The sequence below is a fragment of the Taudactylus pleione genome, unplaced genomic scaffold (genome assembly GCF_031769625.1).
Source record: "Taudactylus pleione unplaced genomic scaffold, aTauple2 ptg001919l, whole genome shotgun sequence".
NCBI classification, from domain to species: Eukaryota; Metazoa; Chordata; class Amphibia; order Anura; family Myobatrachidae; genus Taudactylus; species Taudactylus pleione.
This window is the reverse complement of record NW_028286316.1, coordinates 348885-375381: the sequence shown is the minus strand read 5'-3', so window position 1 is coordinate 375381 and position 26497 is coordinate 348885. Positions and strand designations below refer to the sequence as shown.

The window sequence follows — 26497 nt, the reverse complement described above, 5'->3', positions numbered from 1 at the left end:
AAATGTAATGTGATATTATTATATACTCTTACCTCACTCCTATTATATAATAACACCTGACAGCACAACCACAATTTCCCCTGACAAATACTTATAATTAGGGCATCACGGTCGCCCTTAGGAGGCTGCTGACTTGTCTTATTGCTAATGTGGGTGTAATACTGACCTCTGGATGGATACTGGCGCTAATTATACCTTAATAGTTACAGCTCAGGGAGTGCAGCCTTATATCCTTCCCCAGCTCCTGTTATGTATCATATGGTATATACAGTACATACATGTTATACCTATTATGTGTTATTCCCTGACCTCTCATTACTGTTATTATTATTACTCTGCAGCTGCAGCTATAACAGGACACTACAGGTCACTCCACCTGTATAATAATAACAGGACACCACAGGTCACTCCCCCTGTATAATAATAACAGGACAACATAGGCTGCTTCCTCTGTATAATAATAACAGGACACAACAGGCTGCTCCCCCTGTATAATAATAATAATAACAACAACAACAGGATACCACAGGCTGCTCCCACAGTATAGTAATAATAATAACAGGACACCACAGGCTGCACCCCCTGTACAATAACAATAACAGGACAGCTGCTCCCACTGTATAATAATACTAACAGGACACCACAGGCTGCTCCTCCTGTATAATACTAACAGGACACCACAGGCCGCTCTCACTGTATAGTAGGACACCACAGGCCGCTCTCACTGTATAGTAGGACACCACAGGCTGCTCCCCCTGTATAGTAGGACCCCGTTACCTGCTGCTACCGGACACTTGCCTCTACCTGGCTGGCTCCGGCATGTCTATGACAAAATGGCAGCTAAAGCCCCCGTGGCCCCGCCCCCTCTACTCTGTGACTGGCAGACTATAAGAATATGGCCGCCGGTCACCGACATGAGGACACCATTATACTATACAGCTGTTACTCTAGTGATGAAGCTGTGAGCGGCAGGTGCAGATGGCTGCTAAGTTACAGGACGTCCTTCCTACTTTGTGCCGCCTGATTGGCTACTCGCTGCTGCCAATCACCGCACTGAGAGGAATGACAGGGCGGTCAGTATGGTAAGAGGGGCAGACAGTAGCCATAGCTTCAGGGAGATGAGATGGAAGGGGCGTGGTTAACTTGAGGGGCGTTTCAAACTGATGGGGATCTAGCTTCTCTCATAAGGAAAAGGCAGAGAGCGGCCATTGCTGTGTCTGGCAGTAGGTAATGGTGTTTACTATTTTTTATACAGGGGGAGTAGACTGTGGTGCCGCATTATCATCATACAGGTAGAGCAGGCTATGATGTAATATATAATACTGGTGGAGCAGGCGTTAGTGGTCTGTTATTATAATACAGGTGAATCAGATTTCAGTCTCAGGTATAATATAGCTGTAGCAGTCTCTGGGGTATGCAGGCGGGAAACCGGCTGTCTTAATACCGACAGCCTGCTTCCCAGCTGTTTTATCCCAGCGTGGAATAAATGACCGGCGTCTATATCTAGACGCCTGTCATTTTCCCGATGCCGGGAGACAGGCGCCCGGCATCCCGATCGAAGGGATGCCAGGCGCCGCGAACGGACAGCCGCGGGGGGGGAGGTTTAGGGCACACGGGGGGGACTTAGGGTTAGGCACCCCCCCGGGAGGGTTAGGGTTAGGCTAGAGGAAGTTAGGGTTAGGGACCCCCCCGTGGGACTTAAGTTTAGGCAGCGGGGAAGGGGGGATTAGGGTTAGGCACTTGGGGGGGGAGGTTAGGGTTAGGCACCCCTAAGGAGGGTTAGGGGGTTAGGTTAGTTTATACTTACCTTAGGGATGATCGGGATTTCCAGCACTGTCGGGCTTCCGCTGCCGGGCTCTGCTGATCTGTCGGGCTGGCGCTGCCGGGAATCGAACTGCCGGCCATGCGGCAGCCGGGATTCCATACCGATTCCGTCTCTGGTGCTGCCTTACCATCAAGCAGGAGAAGCAGACCCTGTTGTTACCTACAATACAGCTGGATCAGACCGTAGTGTTACATATAATACAGTTGGAGCAGACACCGCTCGGTGGGTAACAGACTATAGATAAAGGGAGGTGTCTGGTGCACTCAGAACCCCCCATACAGAACGTATCAGCTGTAGCTGGCGGTCAGTACCCTCAGTAGGTGGTTATTAGTGTTACATATACAGGTACAGCAGACCCTGGTGTTACATATAATACAGCTGGAGTAGTCACTGCTCGGTGGGTAACAGACTATAGAGAAAGGGAGGTGTCCGGTGCACTCAGACCCCTCATAAAGAACGTATCAGCTGTAGCTGGCGGTCAGTACCCTCAGTAGGTGGTTATTAGTGTTACATATACAGGTGGAGCAGACCCTGGTGTTACATATAATACAGCTGGAGTAGTCACTGCTCGGTGGGTAACAGACTATAGAGAAAGGGAGGTATCCGGTGCACTCAGCCCCCCCCCCCCCCACACTGAACGTATCAGCTGTAGCTGGCGGTCAGTACCCTCAGTAGGTGGTTATTAGTGTTACATATAATACAGGTGGAGCAGACCCTGATGTTACATATAATACAGATGAAGCAGTCACTGTTCGGTGGGTAACAGACTATGGAGAAAGGGAGGTGTCCGGTGCACTCAGACCCCCCCATACAGAATGTAGCAGCTGTAGCTGGTGGTCAGTACCCTCTGTAAGTGGTTATTAGTGTTACATATAATACAGGTGGAGCAGACCCTGGTGTTACATATAATACAGGTGGAGCAGTCACTGCTCGGTGGTATGGAGAAAGGAAGGTGTCCGGTGCACTCAGACCCCCCCCCATAGAATGTAGCAGCTGTAGCTGGCGGTCAGTACCCTCTGTAAGTGGTTATTAGTGTTACATATAATACAGGTGGGGCAGACCCTGGTGTTACATATGATACAGGTGGAGCAGACCCTGGTGTTACATATAATACAGGTGGAGCAGTGACTGCTCGGTGGGTAACAGACTATAGAGAAAGGGAGGTGTCCGGTGCACTCAGACCCCCCATACAGAACGTATCAGCTGTAGCTGGCGGTCCGTACCCTCAGTAGGTGGTTATTAGTGTTACATATAATACAGATGGAGCAGACCCTGGTGTTACATATAATACAGGTGGAGCAGTCACTGCTCGGTGGGTAACAGACTATAGAGAAAGGGAGGTGTCCGGTGCACTCAGACCCCCCATACAGAACGTATCAGCTGTAGCTGGCGGTCAGTACCCTCAGTAGGTGATTATTAGTGTTACATATTATACAGGTGGAGCAGACCCTGGTGTTACATATAATACAGCAGGAGCAGTCACTGCTCGGTGGGTAACAGACTATAGAGAAAGGGAGGTGTCCGGAGCACTCAGACCCCCCATACAGAACGTATCAGCTGTAGCTGGCGGTCAGTACCCTCAGTAGGTGGTTATTAGTGTGGAAGTGACAGAATAAACAGAGAGACACCATAGTGTACACCGGGTGATGTATAAGATGCACAGACGTCCTCTGTAATAGGCCCTGCTGAGTCCTCACCTGTCTGAGGCCTTCTTAGCTTTCTTTTCATTCCTCTAATTATCACCAACCTGTTTGGAGCCCCCTCTGCTCCCTGTACTTTCTCTCTTACTACCCTGTGTGTAGGTACCAGCATTTCCCAGCGCCAGTCCTCAGGGAGCCATGACAGTGCATGTTTTCCAGGTCTCCTCACAGAATCACCAGTGAGATAATTATCACCACCTTTGGATCATTTAGATTGTGTCAGTCAGTAATGAAGGCACTAGTAAGGAGATATAGAAAACATGCCCTGTTAGGAATCCCTGGTGACTGGAGATGAGAAACACTGTTCTAGATATTCAGTGTGTAAGTGATTATCCTCCAAGAAATGCTTCAGCTTCTTCCCTATGCTACATACACATGGCCGGCAGGATTGTCACACATGTAACGTACATCCTGGTAGGCTAACTGTGTAATCCAGCATGACCAGGCATGCTGGGACTTATGGTCCCACTACATCTGCGGATCCACATACTGTACAACACTGCTGACACTCAGTAATTATTGCAGATGTGGGAGCAGAGAAAATAAGATGGGTGATTGTACACAAGTCGCCCAGATATTAGGAGACAGAGGAATAGGGCAGTAGTGGGGGAGAGAGGGTGGGCTGGGAGATGTGGTGCGCTATCGGAGGGCGTATAATGGGGGAGGGGGAGCAGAGAAGTAGGGTAAGATGATGGGGGCAGAGACTTTATCCTAGGTTACTGGGGAGAATGACCTGAGGGTGGAATGAGGAGGAAAAGGTGGGTGGTCTGTGAGGGATCTGGCCTGAGGAAATATCTTGTCATATGGTGTTGTGTACTTGTGTATATTATACTATGTGTAGTAATCACTGGTTATCAGGTGTGTGACCTGTGTATAGTGATCAGTGTGTATCAGGTGCGTGACCTGTGTATAGTGATCAATGTGTATCAGGTCTGTGACCTGTGTATAGTGATCAATGTGTATCAGGTGTGTGATATCAGTGTGACCTGTGTATAGTGATCACTGTGTATCAGGTGCGTGACCTGTGTATAGTGATCAATGTGTATCAGGTGTGTGATATCAGTGTGACCTGTGTATAGTCATCAATGTGTATCAGGTGTGTGATATCAGTGTGACCTGTGTATAGTGATCAATGTGTGACAGTGTGACCTGTGTATAGTGATCAGTGTGTGATATGGCTCAGGAAAGAGGAGGGCTTAATAGTTGCTCAGTGTTTCCTGAATGAATATGTTACATGTACTCTGATATTTATTATAATTATTATATTTACTTTTAGACACGTGAGGAACTAGAGAATTTTTCCTAGAAGTCACGTGAGGCTGAGACGTGTCCTGTATAAATCACTGATCACTCAGGATGGACATGGACAAAAGTCACATGACTGAGAGGATACTAAATCTCACCCTGGAGATCATCTACCTGCTGACTGGGGAGGTGAGAGGGTCTGGGAGTGTCACAGTGACATCACTTATATCTATTGTAATAATACAGGGACATGACTGAGGAGGTGAGAGGATCTGGGAGTGTCACAGGGACATCACTTATATCTATAGTAATAATACAGGGACATGACTGGGGAGGTGAGGAGATCTGGGGAGTGTCACAGTGACATCACATATATCTATAGTAATAATACAGGGACATGACTGGGGAGGTGAGAGGATCTGGGAGCGTCACAGTGACATCACTTATATCTATAGTAATAATACAGGCCATGACTGGGGAGGTGAGGAGATCTGGGGAGTGTCACAGTGATATCATTTATATCTATAGTAATAATACAGGGACATGACTGGGGAGGTGAGAGGATCTGGGAGCGTCACAGTGACATCACTTATATCTATAGTAATAATACAGGGACATGACTGGGGAGGTGAGGAGATCTGGGAGTGTCACAGTGACATCACATATATCTATAGTAATAATACAGGGACATGACTGGGGAGGTGAGAGGGTCTGGGAGTGTCACAGTGACATCACTTATATCTATAGTAATAATACAGGGAAATGACTGGGGAGGTGAGAGGGTCTGGTAGTGTCACAGTGACATAACTTATATCTATAGTAATAATACAGGGACATGACTGGGAGGTGAGCGGGATCTGGAAGTTTCACAGTAACATCACTTATATCTATAGTAATAATACAAGGACATGACTGGGGAGGTGAAGGGATCTGGGAGTGTCACAGTGACATCACATATCTATAGCAATAATACAGGGAAATGACTGGGAGGTGAGCGGGATCTGGGAGTGTTACTGTGACATCACTTATATCTATAGTACTAATACAGGGACATGACTGGGGAGGTGAGAGGGTCAGGGAGTGTCACAGTGACATCACTTATATCTATAGGAATAATACAGGGACATGACTGGGGAGGTGAGAGGGTCAGGGAGTGTCACAGTGACATCACTTATATCTATAGGAATAATACAGGGACATGACTGGGGAGGTGAGGGGATCTGGTACTGTATGCAATGATATTTGGTTTCTTCCCCAATAAACAGGATTACACAGTAGTGAAGAAGACATCCGGTGAGTGTGAGACATCCAGCAGCCGTCTCCTTGTGTCAGGTATACTGAGCAGGACCCAGAGCCCCATCACGGTGCCTACAACTTACTCACTGATACATAAGAGACCCAATGACCAGAAGATCCTGGAATTCACCAAAAAGAACATTCAGCTGCTGACTGGAGAGGTGACTGCTGGGAATGGGACATTATACAGTAACACCAGGGGATGTGTCTGGGTGATGACTGGAGAGGTGACTGCTGGGAATGGGACATTATACAGTAACACCAGGGGATGTGTCTGGGTGATGACTGGAGAGGTGACTGCTGGGAATGGGACATTATACAGTAACACCAGGGGATGTGTCTGGGTGATGATTGGAGAGGTGACTGCTGGGAATGGGACATTATACAGTAACACCAGGGGATGTGTCAGGGTGGTGACTGGAGAGGTGACTGCTGGGAATGGGACATTATACAGTAACACCAGGGGTATGTGTCTGGGTGGTGACTGGAGAGGTGACTGCTGGGAGTGGGACATTATACAGTAACACCAGGGTATGTGTCTGGGTGGTGACTGGAGAGGTGACTTCTGGGAATGGGACATTATACAGTAACACCAGGGGATGTGTCTGGGTGATGATTGGAGAGGTGACTGCTGGGAATGGGACATTATACAATAACACCAGGAGATGTGTCAGGGTGGTGACTGGAGAGGTGACTGCAGGGAATCAGACATTTTACAGTAACACCAGGGTATGTGTCTGGGTGGTGACTGGAGAGGTGACTGCTGGGAGTGGGACATTATACAGTAACACCAGGATATGTGTCTGGGTGGTGACTGGAGAGGTGACTGCTGGGAATGGGACATTATACAGTAACACCCGGGGATGTGTCTGGGTGATGACTGGAGAGGTGACTGCTGGGAATGGGACATTATACAGTAACACCAGGGGATGTGTCAGGGTGGTGACTGGAGAGGTGACTGCTGGGAATGGGACATTATACAGTAACACCAGGGGATGTGTCAGGGTGATGACTGTATCATTGTGTGTGTCAGGTTCCAAAAGGTGTCAGAATGTCACTGTCTATGTATCCATACAGGATGGGGAGTATATAGAGGAACACAGGGGTGTGTTCAAGGACGTGATGATGGAGAATCACCGGCCCCTCACATCACTTGGTAAGAAGAGACTGTCATTTATAGTACAGGAGGAGCAGGTATGGGGGGGCCCCTAATATACACACATCATCTTATAATCACATATATATAATGTACTCAGTCACTGTGTCTCCTACAGATGGACCCAGTAACAGAAATACCCCAGAGAGATGTCCCCGTCCTCTTTATTCCCAGGATTATACAGCGGAGAATCACAGGACCCCACAGGAATATCAGGTAGATGGGATTTGGGGTCTAACCATTGCTTCGGCCAGAAGGGTCTCAGAATTGGGGGCTCTCTCATGTTGACCTCCCTTTCTCATTTTTCATAAGGACAGGGCGGTGCTTCGCACTCGCCCTTGTTTCCTCCCCAAAGGTGGTATTTAGTTTCCACATCAACAAGGAAATGATAGTGCCGGCCTTTAATTCACCAGACCTCTCGGTTGGTGAGGCCACCTTGGATGTGGTGCGGGCTCTAAGGATGTATGTTAACCGCACCAATTCTTTTAGGAAGTCGGACTCCTTGGCTTCCGTAAGAAGGGCAATTTCAGAAGCTTATATTCATGGAGGCCTTCCTGTTCCATCCTCTGTTAGGGCTCGTTCCACTAGGTCTGTGGGTCCTTCGTATGCAGCTCAACGTGGTGCCTCGGCTGTTCAGCTGTGCAAGGCTGCCACGTGGCCTTCTGTCCATACTTTTGTGAGGTATTATGCATTTGACACCTTTGCCTCTCAGGATGCTTCCTTCGGGCAGCGGATTCTCCTTTCAGCACAGGAGCGTCCCCACCCTTAAAGGATACTGCTTTGGGACATCCCCAAGGTATCCTGTGGATACCCCATGGACCCTTAAGTAGATAATATGACATATATGGAAAGAACTTACCCTTGTTATCGCTATTTCTACGAAGTCCATAGGGTTCCACAGGACTCCTGCCCTTTCGCACCTGTACTGCAGAAGGGCTTTCATCTGGTCACCGTTTTTTCCATCTCCTGGTGAGAATGTGATTCTTGTGTGTTCCAAATCTTTCTTCTCTTTTTCTTCTCCTCCTCTGGCCTATGGCTTGTTACGTAACTGAGTTGCCTTGGTTCGGGGGCGGAGTATAGGAGGGGGACCCCGTGCATCCCGGGAGGCTGAAAACTTAACTCTGTGGTGCCCGATGTCTGACGTCATCGCCTATACCCCAAGGTATCCTGTGGAACCCTATGGACTTCGTATAAATAGAGATAACAAGTGTAAGTTCTTACCATATCTCATATTTTGTATTAATTAGGGTGAAGATCTGACTAATAAGATAAATTATATAGAAGGAGAAGAAAAAGAGACGTATGTGACTGATATGAAGGCAGAAGATATAAAGGGAGAAGAAGAGACGTTTGTGACTGATATGAAGGCAGAAGATATAGAAGGAGAAAAAGAGACGTATCTGCGCGGTGATCAGCAATGTAAGGAGGAGGAAATCCTTACAGATATCAACACAGGTGAGTAATAAACACTTATTACATAAAAGAGAAACATATTCTCCTTGCTCACTCACTACAACAATCTCTCATCCTACACCCTCATCTGTCAGTAAAGGCTAATGAAGGAAAGGTATCTGCACAGTGGGGGAGTCAGGAGCCATCAGCCCCTATTATACTCCTGCTCTCCCCCTCACATCATGTCATTGCGTTTTACCAGCCCAGACATCTGACCAGTCTCCTCCCCACACTCTCTGGTGTATCTCATACATCAGCAGATATCAGCCCCTATTATACTCCTGCTCTCCCCCTCACATCATGTCACTGTGTGTTACCAGCCCAGAGATCTGACCAGTCTCCTCCCCACACTCTCTGGTGTAACTCATACATCAGCAGCCATCAGACCCTATTATATTCCTGCTCTCCTCGTCCCATCATGTCACTGTGTGTTACCAGCCCAGAGATCTGACCAGCCTCCTCCCCACACTCTCTGGTGTAGCTCATACATCAGGAGCCATCAGCCCCTATTATATTCCTGCTCTCCCCCTCACATCATGTCGTTGTGTGTTACCAGCCCAGAGATCTGACCAGTCTCCTCCCACACTCTCTAGTGTATCTCATACATCAGGAGCCATCAGCCCCTATTATACTCCTCTCCCCCTCACATCATGTCACTGTGTGTTACCAGCCCAGAGATCTGACCAGTCTCCTCCCCACACTCTCTGGTGTATCTCATACATCAGGAGCCATCAGCCCCTATTATAATCCTGCTCTCCCCCTCACATCATGTCACTGTGTGTTACCAGCCCAGAGATCTGACCAGTCTCCTCCCCACACTCTCTGGTGTATCTCATACATCAGGAGCCATCAGCCCCTATTATAATCCTGCTCTCCCCCTCACATCATGTCACTGTGTGTTACCAGCCCAGAGATCTGACCAGTCTCCTCCCCACACTCTCTGGTGTATCTCATACATAGGAGCCATCAGTCCCTATTATACTCCTGCTCTCCCCCTCACATCATGTCACTGTGTGTTACCAGCCCAGAGAAAAATCATAGGCCCGTATTCAGTTAGGTGCGAAAAATCCGAATCGCGGATTACGTCATTTCGCCAGGCGGAAACGTTCTGCAGTATTCAATTCCAACTTGTTTTCGCGTACGCGAAAACCTAATGTAATAGGCGAAAAATATTCGCCTATGAATAGCAGGTGGAAAAAAAGTGCAGAATATTTATTTTGGGGTGCAAAGGTTGGGAGACCACTCTGCAGCCCTTGGGACAGGATAACTGTGTTAAAAAAATGGGTGTGGAAAAAGTACAAAGTCCAGGTACAAACTTTATAACTTCCGAAATAAACTTTTGGGGGTCTGCAAGTATGGGGGAGGTGTTTTTTTTTTTTAAACTTCACTTAAGCGACTTTAAACCATGCTTGCACCCATGTTTATGTACCCCAAATTTGACAGGACTACTTATTTTCTCCAAAAATAAAAGCTAAATGCTATTCTTCACCACTTGTGCTCAGGCGCTAATTGGAAGCAATTGTCACAACTTAAGTACCCCATATAACTTCATTAGGGCTAATCGGGGACATCTATAGTGATCCCCAATGTTAGTGCATCTTTTGGGGGGTGTTAGGCTGATTTCCCCATTTTTTACAGTACTTTGCATGTTTAAGTTTCGCCGGGTCCCATTTTCGTGTCCTTTGGAATTAAATACACCGAATAGCGGGGGCGAGCATGAAAAGTTTCCTTGGCCAAAACATGCAAAGTCGGCGAAAAGTATTGCATGCGAAAAAATTGCATTGCGGGTGCGAAACTAATTGAATACGGGCCATAGTGGTAGGTTGATTGGCTTCTGACACAAAAATTAACCCTAGTGTGTGTGTACATATGTGTCCATGTGGTAGGGAATATAGGGCCTGATTCGCTCGCAAGCGGGTCGATGGTGGGGCATTGCGCACGGGCGGCATGCGCAATGCGCGTGCCCCGGAGCGAGTGAGAAATTCACTCGTTACAAACGGGGTGGCTGCTGATGTTGATCAACAGCTCACCCCGTTTTGTAGGTGGGGTGGGGGGGTGGCTGACAATCACCTGGCCGCTCGCAAAAGCTGTGGGTGACCAGGAAGCCGGATTAAAAATAAAAAAGCGGCTGCCCTCATTCAGAGCGAGCGCTCGCTTTTTGCAAGCGGCTCTGAATGAGGTCCATAGATTGTAAGCTCCACTGGGGCAGGGCCTGATGTGAATTACAAAATATTGTCCGTAAAGTGCTTTTCAGTATGTCTGTGCTAAATAAAGTGCTTCTCAGTGTGTCTGTGCTATATAAAGTGCTTCTCAGTGTGTCTGTGCTATATAAAGTGCTTCTCAGTGTGTCTGTGCTATATAATGTGCTTCTCCGTGTGTCTGTGCTATATAAAGTGCTTCTCAGTGTGTCTGTGCTATATAAAGTGCTTCTCAGTGTGTCTGTGCTATATAAAGTGCTTCTCAGTGTGTCTGTGCTATATAATGTGCTTCTCAGTGTGTCTGTGCTATATAAAGTGCTTCTCAGTGTGTCTGTGCTATATAAAGTGCTTCTCAGTGTGTCTGTGCTATATAAAGTGCTTCTCAGTATGTCTGCTATATAAAGTGTTTCTAAGTGTGTCTGTGCTATATAAAGTGCTTCTCAGTATATCTGTGCTATATAAAGTGCTTCTCAGTATATCTGCTATATAAAGTGCTTCTCAGTATGTCTGTGCTATATAAAGTGCTTCTCAGTATGTCTGTGCTATATAACCTGCTTCTCAGTGTGTCTGTGCTATATAACGTGCTTCTCAGTGTGTCTGTGCTATATAATGTGCTTCTCAGTATGTCTGTGCTATATAAAGTGCTTCTCAGTATGTCTGTGCTATATAAAGTGCTTCTCAGTATGTCTGTGCTATATAACCTGCTTCTCAGTGTGTCTGTGCTATATAACGTGCTTCTCAGTGTGTCTGTGCTATATAATGTGCTTCTCAGTATGTCTGTGCTATATAAAGTGCTTCTCAGTGTGTCTGTGCTATATAAAGTGCTTCTCAGTATGTCTGCTATATAATTTGCTTCTCAGTATGTCTGTGCTATATAAAGTGCTTCTCAGTATGTCTGTGCTATATAATGTGCTTCTCAGTATGTCTGTGCTATATAAAGAGCTTCTCAGTGTGTCTGTGCTATATAAAGTGCTTCTCAGTATGTCTGCTATATAATGTGCTTCTCAGTATGTCTGTGCTATATAAAGTGCTTCTCAGTATGTCTGTGCTATATAATGTGCTTCTCAGTATGTCTGTGCTATATAAAGTGCTTCTCAGTATGTCTGTGCTATATAATGTGCTTCTCAGTATGTCTGTGCTATATAAAGTGCTTCTCAGTGTGTCTGTGCTATATAAAGTGCCGCTCAGTATGTCTGTGCTATATAACGTGCTTCTCAGAATGTCTGTGCTACATAAAGCGCTTCTCAGTATGTCTGTGCTATATAAAGTGCTTCTCAGTGTGTCTGTGCTATATAAAGTGCCGCTCAGTATGTCTGTGCTATATAACGTGCTTCTCAGTGTATCTGTGCTATATAAAGTGCTTCTCAGTGTGTATGTGCTATATAAAGTGCTTCTCAGTATGTCTGTGCTATATAAAGTGCTTCTCAGTATGTCTGTGCTATATAAAGTGCTTCTCGGTATGTCTGTGCTATATAAATTGCTTCTCAGTGTGTCTGTGCTATATAAAGTGCTTCTCAGTATGTCTGTGCTATATAAAGAACTGTGAGTAATAATAATACCGTTATTGTATTTCCAGCAGATGGACGCACAAGCAGGAATGACTTGGAGGGACATCTCATCTTGTGTACAGATATTAAAACAGAAGATAAGATCACACAGGAATCTCCAGGAGATAATCCCATTACACTAAATATACATCCAGTATCTCACAGTGCAGATATATCATCTGATCCCTCTAATTGTGACCAATGTTCTCCTGATACCTCAGCTTTTGTTACACATAGTGCAGCTCATACACCTGATAAAATATTTCCCTGTTCGGAGTGTGGGAAATGTTTTACTCACAAATCACATCTTCTTACACATCAGAGAAGTCACACAGGTGAGAAACCATTTTCATGTTCTGAGTGTGGGAAATGCTTTAAAGAGAAATCACATCTTGTTAGACATGAGAGATATCACACAGGTGAGAAACCATTTCCATGTTCTGAGTGTGGGAAATGTTTTACACAGAAATCAGATCTTATTAGACATGAGAAAATTCACACAGGTGAGAGGCCATTTCCATGCTCTGAGTGTGGGAAATGTTTTACACGGAAATCGCACCTTGGTAGACATCAGCTGTCGCACAGGAGAAAAGCATTTCTATGAGCTGTAATAAAACAAGATTATGGCTACACTTCGGTCACACAGTATTTTAACATTTTCATTTATTTATCCGCAGATAATTGGGATGTGTGTCATTGATATAAAAAAAGGAGGGATGTGCAGTTGTGAAATCTAAACAACAATAAATAATCTATATAGGGCTTGATAAAGATGCAATAAAATTTTATAGATTTAATATGAAGACTCTCAGGGGGGATGACAGATTTTGTCTGTGCCATCAGGAGGTGATCTGGATGTTCTAACTGAATTCCCTCCACCCAAATGATTTCAACTAATCAATCGAACTGAACACTATCACCTGATATCTCTGTGGTCTTTCAGATAGAAGAACCCCCTCACCTGGTCCTGTATGACTTTACTTATGTGTATCACGACCAGAACTGTTTTACCTGGTGAGTCACGGTCTCTGCTTCTATAGGTGCTTTGGCGTGGTCCTACCAGTGGGGATACTGGTGTCTGGAGGTTAGCGTGAGGTGCGCGTGGGTGGGGACTGCTGGGCGCCGCCATCTTGGTTTTGTGCATGTGACCTGAATGGGCCAATTAGGTCAGAGCATCTGGTGTGAACTCTCAACAACCAATCATGCACCTTCCCATGGTACTTAAGGGTTGTCAGCACACCCTCTAGTTGCCAGTGCAACGTATACACGGCATAGCTGTGTGAGAGTTCTCTGTGCTCCTTAGCTCCTTTGTTATTGCAGTTCCAGCTGTGACTTGTTTCCTGCTGTCTCCACCTCACGCTGTCCCCAGACACCCGCATCTACCCTGCCATACCCCGATACTTACCTCACTGTTGTGACTTTGTCAGCTCTCCGGATTCAGAGCTCACTCCAGTATACAGACTTATGTTACTCAGTTGCCCCTCCATTGGACTCTCTGCTTCTCTGCCTGTCATCGATTCTCAGCCTCACTATTTGGACTTTGCTTTTCTGCCAGGACATTTGTTTCTGCCTCACATCACTCGGACTTGTTTATTTACTGCCAGTTACTTGTTTACTACCATTTCATGAATATTAATAATCCAATTAAACCTGCTGCATTTCAGTACTGCAAACTCGTTCCTGTATGTTCTTCTGCATCCACCCCGGGTTCAAAAAATAATCCAGACCTGACAATGTGATTTTTTTACCTCTTTATTTATCTATGTGTGTGTGTGTGTGTGTGTATATATATATATATATATATATAATCTGTGTGTGTATATATAAAATATATAGTAAAAATGTTGACATAGTTATCCACCCTGCTGACAAGGGCAGAGCGATTGTCATACAGATTGTGTCTGATTTATAGGTCTGATATCATGAATCAGCCTAATGATGGAGTTACATACAGTAAATTAATGAGAGATCCCACCATGTCGTTCAAACTGGAAATTGACAATGTTTTACAACAGGCTGTCACAGATGGTATCATTACCAAACGAATCATGGAGACATTTGTTCAGGAATACCCTGTTGTTCCTTTATTATACACCATCCCAAAGATACACAAGAGTGCGACTAGCCCACCAGGTCGGCCGATTGTTTCTGCCCAAGGTTCGATTTTCCAACCCATTTCACAATGTTTAGATATTTTGTTGCAGCCGTGTGTCACTAAAGACTGACCTTAAGGATACGACTTCCCTTTTGCTTGAATTGCAACACCTGGGAACCCTGCCTAACAATACACTGCTGTGTACCCTTGATGTACGCAACTTGTGCACCTCCATTCCTCATGAAACGGGGTTGAAAGCAGAACAGGAAATTATTATTGACAACTCTCCCTATCAAGGCCCGGGACCTAGCTTTATTATAAAACTAATATATTTGCTATTGCATCAAAATGATTTTTTATTTGATGGCAAGTTTTATTTGCAAGAGGCCGGTTGCGCCATGGGTTCGAATGTTGCACCAACCTATGCAAATATTTTTGTTTTCACAGGAGAAAAAAAATTGTTTTTTTTGATTATACAGAAATTAATTGGCATATCCTTTTGTTATATCGATGACCTCATTTTGTGGACAGGCAATGCAGAAATACTACATCAACACATTGAGACTATTAACCAACTAGGGGGGCCCATCAAATTTAAATACAGAACTATAAGGAGATTGTATATCTTGATGTGAGGATTACTATGAGTGAGCACGGATTACAGACTACGGTGTTCCAGAAGGACAATGACTGCAATACATTATCGTGATACTCTAGTTTTCATCCTGAAGCATTGAAGTCCGGTCTTCCCTACTCACAGATGTTACATGTGGCCAGGATCAATAATAACAGATCGCTACTTGAAAAACAACTTGATGAGATGATACAGAAATTCATTATACGTGGATATCCGGAAGATCTTCTCCAGCAACGTAAGAATAAGGTTCTTCAATTACCTAGAGAAGCACTTTTTAAAGCTAGTAAACCTAAATCTAAAAATAAACAAGATCAAGTGATCGGGGCAAGCAATCATTCTACCAGCAGCCCTATTGTACAAAAGGCTACTAGAGCAATATGGCCTATAGTGTCTACAGATAAAGACTTGAAATCATTTGAGAACAAAGTTCCCATGGCATGTTATTGCCGGGGCAGGAACATTAGGGACCTGGTGGTTTGGGCTGACATCATCAACTTTGATCATTACAGACTGCGACCTATCACAGACTGGGTTGTTACAGGTGCATAAAATGTGTAACTTGCAGGTACCTGGACACGGGGGGTTCTTTTCCACACCCGCACAGTGGCAAATATATCCCTATTCGTCAAGTTGTCACATGCACCACATGTTTTGTGGTGTATATCATTAGATGCACATGGGGGCTATATTATGCGGCCAGGAGCCTGTGAACCAATCATGCTGTAAGACATATACAACACAAGTGTAGAAAGCTACAGTATAAGAACCCCAAACAACCACCTAGAAATAAAATAATACAGACTAAAAGCAAGAGTTAGATGGAAAAAACAAATAGGAGCCCAAGATGAAAAACGGAAAAATACAAACAAAGAAACAACCCTCCCCCAAGTGTACAATAAACCATAGTTAAAGGGAAGGGAGAATCCCAAAAAGAAAAATGAATTAACAAATGAGATAAACCTTAATGAATAGAAACATATTGAAAAAAATATATCAAAAAATTATAATACAAAAAACATAAGTAAATAAAACAATACCAGACAATCACTCAAGAAAAATCAACCTAATCTAGACATATCCAACCAAAGAATAAAAGCCAAGATGATGATAATAATAATAAACAAACAAAATAAGAGACAAAGTAAAAAATACAAAAAAAATATATAAAAAAATAATCATAAATCCCACACCTATAAACACTACAACAATATCTATAGTAGACAAAAAAGCAGAATAATCGAAATGTTTTGCCACTGGTCTGGTTAGCAATAGCCGCTCTAAAAGGTGAACGATGGACCACCATACATTTCTTTTTTTTTTTTAAATAATTTTTATTGATATGTTTGCAAGTAACATGAATAGTACACATCTGGGTTGTATACAATTATACAATATAGAATGGTCAACAGTTATAAAACACTTGAACATCACAAATATATCAAATCATGTCATCATCAGGGTCAATATATTTGACAATATCTTAGAAGATTCCAAAATGAACATACAATCCAACCCTCAAAACAATCTGAAATTCAAAAGGGAGGAGTGCTATTACTAAGAACCTCTAGGTTATACCAAGAAGTGAGTTGAAAACATTTCCTCAAATTTTCTTTCATTACTGGGGATAGATTGTGTATGTATGGGAGCCATGTGTCAAAGAACCTTTTGACCTGCTTTTCTTTATGCAATGATGCCTCAGACCAGTCCATTAAAAATAAAAAGGAAATTCTAGGGTGTAATAGTGTTATAGATATAGGATCTGATGAGATCCATTGAGATAAAATTGTCTTTTTAGTGGCTGCTGCCAATTTTGCAAGTAATACACGATTACCTTTGGAGGGGCCATGGACAGTATCCTGGGGCTGAATATCCCAAAAAGCCCAAGTTTTAGTGACTACAAATTTAATCTTAAGTGTATTATTGATATAACTTTGAAGATTCATCCACAATGCTTGCACCTGAGGCAGGCCCATAGACAGTGTATAATATTAGCCTCTGGGGTTCCACACTTATAGCAGTTGGAAGTGGAAGCCTCACCAATGAGGAACTTCAATTTTGGTGTAAAATATGCCCTATGTAGGATTTTCTGATGCATTTCAGTATATGAAATTGAGATTAATTGTTTATTTAGTTTGACATAAGAAGCTAATATGGTTTTCAATGAAAGCTCAGGGAAGTCAATCTTCAATTTTAATAATCCCACATTACCGGAATCTATATTAAGTCGCGAACGAGAGTTCGTATATATCTGTGAGGTAGAATAGAAGTTCTCAGGTCTACGGCGCACCATGTTATCCAATCCACATTCCATGTCACTCTCACCTAACCCATGCAATACTGATTGTACATAACTTAAGGCTTGTAAAAATGGAAATAAAGGGATTGTAATAGATGGGTGTAGGTCTTGTAATTGAGAACGCATTAGTGGATTCATAGTATCTGCATTTAAAAATTGATAGACATATTTAAGGCCCTTATCATGCCATATCTTAAATATCAGATATGTTCTATGAGGACAAAAGGCTGGATTGCCCCAGAGAGGTAAAAATAAATATGCATATCTAGATATTTTCAGTTTAGAACGGACCAATCTCCATGCCATACAAGTAGTATAAAGTAATAAATTATCTTTAACTTCTGTTGGTAGAGATTGTGGAGGTGTATGTAAAAGAGAGATTAGATTCCAATCTGGAATAAAAGCTTGTTCCATAGATCTTATGGTATAATTGTTAGCCCCCCCTATCCAGTCAATGGCGATTCTATAATTGGCCGCTAAGGCATAGGATTGGAGACATGGCAAATTGACACCACCTAAATCAGTCGTCTGTTGCAATTTAAATAGTGATATTCTGGTGCGTTTATCTGCCCAGATAAATTTTGTTAGGGCTTTGTTTAGCAGTTTCAGGTCGTTCTTTGATGGTATAATAGGAAGCATTTGGAGAACATAGAGTAGCCTCGGGAAACTAATCATTTTATATAGGTGACACCTACCAATATAGGACAAAGGAAGATATCTCCATTTCGTAAAATCTGAAAAAGTCTTTTGTAATAATGGTGTGTAATTTGCAACATATAGGTGGGAGGGATGCACCATACATTTCTTGAAGGCTCTCGAGCTGGCATCATGTGTTGCCAGGTAACGACGTACATGCTTAAAGGGAATGCACTGGGTACGGCGAGATGTCATACTTTGGCGTCCTGTGGTGTGTGTTGGGTGGATTGTATGCTGACATGCTCGGTTTGGTCTGTCATTTCTCCATTTATGGAGGAGTAAGTTAGCTATTTGCTTGCTATAGGATATACTGTATCTGTATGTCATTATTTTGTCTTGATCTGGTCTGACAACCCCGATTGGAACTGACTCCGCAGTGCAGGATCATTCCACCCAGAATCCACAGCTCACTTCCGGTACACAGGACAATAATCTTCCACTGCCCAGCTATCCTGTTTCAGAGACCGGAGGCTAGCCTCTGTCAAAGCTGCTTTGTCTTGGTCATCGTAAAGCTGTCTGAGGGCAGCGAAAAAGGAGTCCACGGTCTGAAGGACCGCAGAATTGGGAGGAAGACTGAATGCCCAAGTCTGTGGGTCTCCCTGCAGGAGGGAAATGATAATGCCTACATGTTGGACTTCAGATCCCGAGGTTAGAGGCCTAAGCTTAAAATAAGGTTTGCAACTCTCCCTAAAGTTAACAAAGTCCTTGCGACTTCCAGAAAAATGGTCAGGTAGATTGAGTTTGGGCTCAAGACCCATGGGGCGAATGGGTGCTGTCCGTGTCTCTTCAACCTTGAGGGAAAGTTCCTGGACCTCCTGGGTTAGGACCTGAATCTGGGCTGCCAGAATTTGCGCTGGATTGAGTCCGGGTTCCATGATTAACCTCTAGGTTGTATGGCCAGTGATAATGTTAAAGACTGAGGGTTAGTCTTGGTTAGACCTGGTGTAAACAGCCTTGAGGGCTGATTTGCATGAATTGGTAGCCGAAAGGCTAGAGGTGAGAGCCAACCTTTGGGGTGTTGGAGCAGCCTTGAGGGCCGATTTAGATGTAGGTAGTGGTGGCCAATGGACCAAAGGTGTGATGCAGCTAATGGGCTGTTGAAGTAGCCTTGAGGGCTGGTAGCGGCCTGAGGGCCGGGAGCAAGATGAAGTCTTTGGGCTGGTAAAGCAGCCTTGAGGGCTGGTTTACCTTGACTGGCAATGGCCTGAGGGCCTGGATCAAGATGCAGCCTTTGGGCTGGTGAAGCAGCCTTGAAGGCTGGTTTGCCGTGGCACCTTGTGACCTGGGGCCCCAGGGTTAAATTCAGCCTTTGGGCTGATGGGTCTTAGACATAGTGCTGCTACCAATGTCGCCGGGATGACACTGGTGATGGTGCACAAATTTGCGCATAGAACGCCGAGTAGCTACCAGTGCCGCCAGGATGACACTGGCAACAGTGCGCTGGTTTGCACTCTGGGGACGCTGAGTAGCTACCAGTGCCGCCGGGATGACACTGGCGACGGTGCGCTGGTTTGCGCAGTGGGAACACAAAGTTTTTACCAATGCCGCCGGGATGACACTGGAGGCGATGCACAGGATTGCGCACTTGGAATGCGAAGTTGCAGCTTATGTCGCCGGGTTGACACAAGCCGCTGGGCTAGACTGGTGCTTCAGGAGGAGGAAGCACACCGTGCCGCCTAGATGACACAAGCGATATGAGCAGGTGGAATGCAGACTGCGCTGCCTGGATGTTACAAACGGCAGCAAACACAGTGAACTGGCACAGGAACTCGACTGAGAATCAGGAGACTGGAACAACCAGAAGCACAAGATACTCTATCACCGGCAAGGATTGCAGGACTGGCTGGAATATAACAGATACAAAGGCCAATCAGAGAAAGCCTTCCTAATGACAGACCAATGAGCAGCTGGCCTGTGCACACTGACAAATAAATTAGTGAGCAGCTGATACTGCACACAGGCAGACAGTTAATTACTGAACACGTGTGATCAGCACACAGACAGGATTAAATGCAGTGTCTCAATGGCAATTAAAAAATTATCTGCTAAGCGCAGATCCTAACACCACTCCAGAGATAGTCACATTTGTTTGGATAGAAAAATTAAGAAAAGTGGTTGAGGCATGGACTACACTGTGGCTCTAGTTATTAATTATATTATGTTCTATCCAGTTACTATGTGCTTCATGTGTTGCCTTTGTATCGCATGGATACATCCTTGTTTTCTCTAAATGATATGGTATGCACATCACTCACTTGTAATACCAATTTTGGACCCATGCTTACTCTTTGATATGTCTCTATTACACTTGTATCATTGTATCGTGCTTCAATAAAAAACAAAACATAACAATACAAATAAAAACACATTACATTCCTGTAAAAAAAAACATTACAATACAATAACAAACACTAAAATCCTGTAAAACATAAACATATTAAAATAACATAACAAACATTAAAATCCTGTAAAAAAAAACATTAAAACATTTAACATTAAAAATCACAAAACAATTTACAATTATAACTAAAAATGTATATGTCCATATTTTTCTTCTTCCTAGGAATGTCTATGGATTGTGAGCGAGAGTCAGTGACTGGATTCCTCGAGATCCTACAGTCCAAACAATGTCTATGGCGGATAAGCTGTAGACAATACCATAATAAGTCTCACAAATTGGCAGCTTTGGGGGTGTTCTTGGAGTACACCAAAAAGTTTATTTCGGATGCTACCCTCAAAACAGTCCACCTGAACATCCAAAACTTGTGTACGGTGTACATCAAGAAGAAGAAAAAAGTGGACGAATCAAAAAGGTCCGGAGCAGGCACCGACGACGTGCATCATCCAATGCTGTGGTACTACAACTTGATAAGCTTCATCAGCAAACAGGAGCCACAATGCCAGTCTGTCATCCTGATGGCCGAGTGAGAGGGAGAAGAGGAGGCAGCAGAAGTGAGTGGACCGTCTAAGGAGATTTTGTTCATACACCAAAACTTTTTTTTTTTAAATAATCCCAAATGTCCACTGTAGTCAGTTAGTTCACAGACAGTCCTCCTGCCATAGCACCGCACCTGGTCAATTGAAATAGGCCATATACTCCTTCCTCTCTTCTTTTGCACGTGCAGTTGATGTTGAAAACACTGATGTAAACTGGGCAATGTCCTCCGAATGTCCTGCATCTTCTGGTCTAGCTGTGACTGGTCTTCGTTGTGTAGTTTTTCTTTGCAGAAAGTTATGCAGCACACAGCACGCCATCACAAGAGATTTAGCAGGCAGGAGAGATTACCCCACAGTAGCAGGCAATCTGGAGCGAAGACAACCAAATACAGGATATTTTATCAGGATTTCAGCGGGAGAGCAGAGAAGATGCTGCCTACTCCTAGCTACTCCAGGCCACGCCCCTTCATATACTATATTTAATTAGTTTGAAAACATTCTAATTCACCGGATAATGGGATCGACATCACATCCGGTTGGATCATGTGACCGGAGTAATGTAAATTAGCTTCAGTATAAAAGATAGGTAGGGTGCACCTCTCATTGGACCTTGAGAAAGATTACAGATCAAAACGCATTGGTTGTGAGAGGCCTACTGCACCATTAGGACATTGGGGGCAGTGAAATATCGCACTTCCAGTAAGGTACTTGGGTACATTTTTGGAGGCTGTTCCGGGACGGTTCTTTTTGAAACTATATCCTTGATAACAGCTGTACCTGGATAATATGATTTTTCCCCTCACTTTGGACTGTGTGCATATATTTTGTTTTTATTTTTGACCTTGTGCGTTATTTGTGTATTTATAATAAATACTGAAAATCAGTTGCTGGCTTATATTGGATACACACTGAGGATCTTTGGATGAAAGAAACCTTGATGTGCTTTATTTGCACTTGTTACAAGTGAGTTGGGTGCATGTTCAATTTTATTGGAAAAGATACCTTTATATATTTCTCTCTACTGTATTTGAAGTGGGTAGCGTACGTCTAACCCTTTTCTCTGGCCTTGAAGTTTTACACTGTGTCTGAGAAGTTTTAAGAAAAGTATTTCTTTTTAGGATTTCTACCATATTGACTATATGTGAGTGTGGTACGTCGCTATATCTTAGAAAAGCATAGAGAAAAATTCATCTTCCACAAGAGTTTTTGTGTATGAAAATATATATGAACTTTGGAAACAATTCTACACAGATGTGCTTTTTGTCCCTTCTTCTATTTTATGTATACGCATTGTCTGAAGAGGAAACGTCCTAAGAAAGTGACAAGCTAAAAAGGACTTTTATGAGTATATATTTATGTTATAAGCGCTCTAAGAACACTATCTATATTTCAAACTGTACAGTATATGTCTAATTTTCTTGTATTTGGGCAAGACGAGGTAGAATTTTTTGGAGCTGCTATTATTAGATTTGCGCCCCATTTGCTCCAATAACTTCTCTACAGTTTTATAAAGAGTTTTAAAAAAACAAAAAAAATAACTTTTTTTCTTTCACAAGAAACAAATGTGTAGTTTTTTTTTTCTGTACCTTGCAATACTGGTACTGCAGCACCTTAACGATAGCCTTGCAGGTCTCCGGGATGATGATGCCGAAGGACTAAGGGGAGATGAGGGTCCCAAACTTCAGGTCTTCCAGTGACCTTCCTGTAGCCAGGTACCTCAGGGTAGCCACCAGCCTCTCTTTAGCAGGGATTTCCCTCTGCCACTTTGTGTCCTGCCTCCGGATGTGGGGGGTCACCATACTCAGCAATTCCTGGAAAGCACATAGTTTTGGTAGTTGTCCGTGTTGTTCTCCTTGATCTCCATCAGCAGGGACATGTGAGAGTGAGTATCTCTTTGCAGCAGCCACTCCTTGGTCCAGCATGCTCTCCTCCTTTGCTGGGCCAGCTCCTGGATCACCTTGACCTCTGCTTGGGTGACCAACACTTTATACTGATAGGGACACATCAGCACAGAATTCAGGAACAGGATAGAATGCAGGTAGCACACACTTGCAGGTAGAACACACTTTGTAAAAGGCAAGCCAAATACAAAGCAGAGCACAGTAGCAATGTACAAGGTTCAGCAGGTATACACCTAGCCTCACTAGTAGCAGAGCAGAATGTGCACAGGGTTAAAATGACCCCTGCTTTTTATACCCCCTAGCTAGCCCCACCCATTATTTAAATTTCCCTCCAATCGTGAAGATCCTTGTATGTTGTTTGGTAAACTCATGATTTATCATGCACGATCTCCCAATTTGGACTTCTGACATGATTCACAATAGAACATGTGTTAATATGTATGGTCTCTATCCTATATTGTATTACATGGAATTACCAAATACAGAGATCATACTATACTCTGGGTTATGAGATCCACATTGGTCCTGTGAAAATCCACAGGTAAACATATATGGTGACTGAGCTACTCCAATATTAATCAGTTGGATTTTGAGATCTAAAATGATCCTAAGTACATCCACAGATATGGAAATATTAATGACGGGACTGCTCCAATGTAATCAAGTGGTAGCATGGGTCCATGTTTAACCAATGGACACAAATATTGCCCTCACCGTCAAGAATATATATAACACATAAGCATACATTAGAAAAAATCATCAGTTTTAATCTTCAGATGAAAATATATACCCGGGGGTCATAATAAACCACTGCTCTGATAAATATATCAAATTGCTGTCAGCTCAAGACGTCCACCTTAATTGTTAGTATTATTCCTGTGTCGCTGTGTCCATAATAATATGTAGCATGTCTCCCAAAAGCAACTCGAAATAACTATTGAATACTCCTAGATTCACAGATCGCGTGGTTTAATTGGGACTTAACAAGCTATACCTCTATTAGTTAATACAATATCCAAAAAGGACTAGATGTGACTGCTTATCTGGTTATCATATAGCAACAAAAAGCAGTGTGTCAATTCTGTCGCTGTTAGCAAGGCAATATGCTTAAAATGGAGTGATATTTAATGGATCTTTTGCACTCATAGTAGCAATCAATTGATTCCAAATATTTAGTATCATTAATTGGCCATATATTCAATCTATGCACAAAAATGCAGGCATCACTTTGAGTAATTAGCGTCTCCTGATTGTTATAGTCAGATTGCAGAGATTCATATGATAGTTTAATCAATTCTATAGTTGAATTTCACAGGCTACATATCTTGTATTAAATATAGCCGCTATCCAGTTGTAATTATGTAATGGTAAACAGTGTATCAATATTGTCACCATTCACAGAGGAGACTTCCCATAGTATCCATGTGTCAGCTATATTCATTCAAGATTATGTATCACTCACAAGGATTGAGTTTATTCTCCTAGATTAGGTCTACACACATAGATAGAAAAGCCACGTGAGATGGTTAGTGTCTCTAATAATTATAGCCGGAGTGAAAATATTCATAATAATAACTCTGAACACAGGACCATAGTGGTATCTACAAAGTAACGCTAGTAGTGCCCAGTACAACTATTAACATTATAGCCTGGTGGCATCATGTATTTTGAAGACATTTGATAAGTTTCACTGTTAAAACATACAACACACGCTGTCAGGCGTGTGCTGCTACCCTGACATACGTTTCGCACTGAGCTTATTCATAGGAGCAACCCGACCGCCAGGATGCTCGTCTCTTTATTCACATTTGGAGCCAATCACTCTTCCGGGATTTGATAGACAGAAGTGTTCTCCTATCAACGCTATTACTCCGTCAACAACTAATCAGTGTTTGTTGATTCGGAGATGAAGTAAACCCGGTATTTTCTATTCAGCCAAATAACATATCAGTAAGAGATCCCTAGTGACCATTCTTATTTATTAACATCCTATCATAATAACCTTCAATAATTTCTCATAAGAGGGTTCCATATGTATGCTTTATTTACATCAATCACTGGGATATTAAAGTATGTAAAATATATATAACTACATGTTCCAGAGGTAATAATATAATAGAGTTAATTTATTAACCATAAATACTATAGATGAATAAAATTCATTATAAAAAACAAATAGATATAATATATATTAATTATTAATAACAATAGTCGATCCCTTCAGATATTAAAAATTAATACAATAAACACCTCAATGTGTTGTGAAAAATAAATAAATACTTATTATTAAAACATGTAAGTAATTATAATATTAATATGAAAAAAGGGCCACTATATTAAAAAATAAAAATAAGAATGAAAAGTAAACAACAAAAATGTTTATATACATGCATACTAAGTAGTTGAGATAATTATAAATTAATCCATGTGTGAGTGTAAATATAAATATGGTCAATACATATTTATTATATATAAAAAAATTTAACCCTGTGTATTTAAAGTGTTAGTAAAAATAAATATATATTAAGTGTAAGTGTAAATAAAGGTGTAAAAGTGTCCAATTAATCCCTATATAATATTTATCCCATTATATAGCATGAATTCTATATTCCTTTAATATCTCCCATCTATGAGAAAATCATTTAATAAACTGAAGTAAATTAGGAGGAGACCATGGTATTCAATGAGATAAATGAGAAATATACAATATATGTACTCATATGGATGAGATACATAGATGATCTCTTGATTCTATGGGATGTCCCAAAGAGATACTGATGGAATTTATTGAATTACTCAATAACAACTATTTAAATTTAAAACTGACTTATGAAATGAGTGAAGAAGAGGTAACCTTCCTGGATCTGACGATTAAAAAGATGAAAGACGGTCAGATCTCTACAGATCTATATAGGAAACAGACGGCAACAAATAGCATCCTACACAAGAACAGTGCGCATTTGCCTCCGGTATTAAAAGGTATACCCAAAGGGGAGTTTTTGCGTCTTAAAAGGAATTGTTCTGATGAATTAGTTTCAAAGTAGATCATGAGAACTCACGCAGAGACTAATACAGTGGGGCTACAGTAGGAGGGAAATTAAAAAGGCACATTATGGAGCTACCATGAAGGACAGGAACTCTCTTCTTATATAGAAAGAAACAGAAGAAACAATCAGAAGTAGTCAGATTCGTTGGAGATTTCTGTATGGAATGGCGACAAATTACAGAAGTCATTAACAAACATTGGCATGTTCTCACACTAGATCAGGACTTGGCTAAGGTATTAGGACCAAGGGCCTCATTAAGTTAGCGACGCTCAGCAAATCTTAAAGATTAATTTGTTACACAGCCATTTTGTTGAGGAAGAAAAGAATTCTGGAGACCAAGGGCTCTTTTAAATGTGGAGATTGCAAAGCTTGCAAGTTCATGCAAAAAACTAAGGAGTTTAAGGATAAATATGGCAAGATACATTAAATTCAAGATCTAATCAACTATAGAACATCTGGAGTTATTTAT

General features: G+C 42.7%; 2 protein-coding genes across 2 annotated transcripts in view; one reads left to right on the top strand and one right to left on the bottom strand.

Moving 5' to 3' along the window:
- LOC148436185 (uncharacterized) overlaps positions 1–26497 on the bottom strand; it is a 125289-nt gene that overhangs the window by 63183 nt on the left and 35609 nt on the right. The window lies entirely within an intron of this gene.
- Positions 1105–14055, top strand: LOC148436186 (uncharacterized). The gene is made up of 7 exons (XM_088465244.1): positions 1105–1227; positions 4802–4959; positions 6036–6227; positions 7144–7222; positions 7341–7438; positions 8470–8677; positions 12449–14055. The coding sequence occupies exons 2-7, from the start codon at positions 4882–4884 to the stop codon at positions 13021–13023; spliced, it is 1230 nt and encodes a 409-aa protein (XP_088321370.1). The 5' UTR covers positions 1105–1227; positions 4802–4881; the 3' UTR covers positions 13024–14055.

Coding starts and splice junctions, on each gene's coding strand:
- LOC148436186 (XM_088465244.1), top strand. CDS start 4,882: ATGGACATGGACAAAAGTCACATGACTGAGAGGATACTAAATCTCACC. Junction 7,439..8,469: donor GGACCCCACAGGAATATCAG/GTAGATGGGATT, acceptor TGTATTAATTAG/GGTGAAGATCTGACTAATAA. Junction 8,678..12,448: donor CCTTACAGATATCAACACAG/GTGAGTAATAAA, acceptor TTGTATTTCCAG/CAGATGGACGCACAAGCAGG.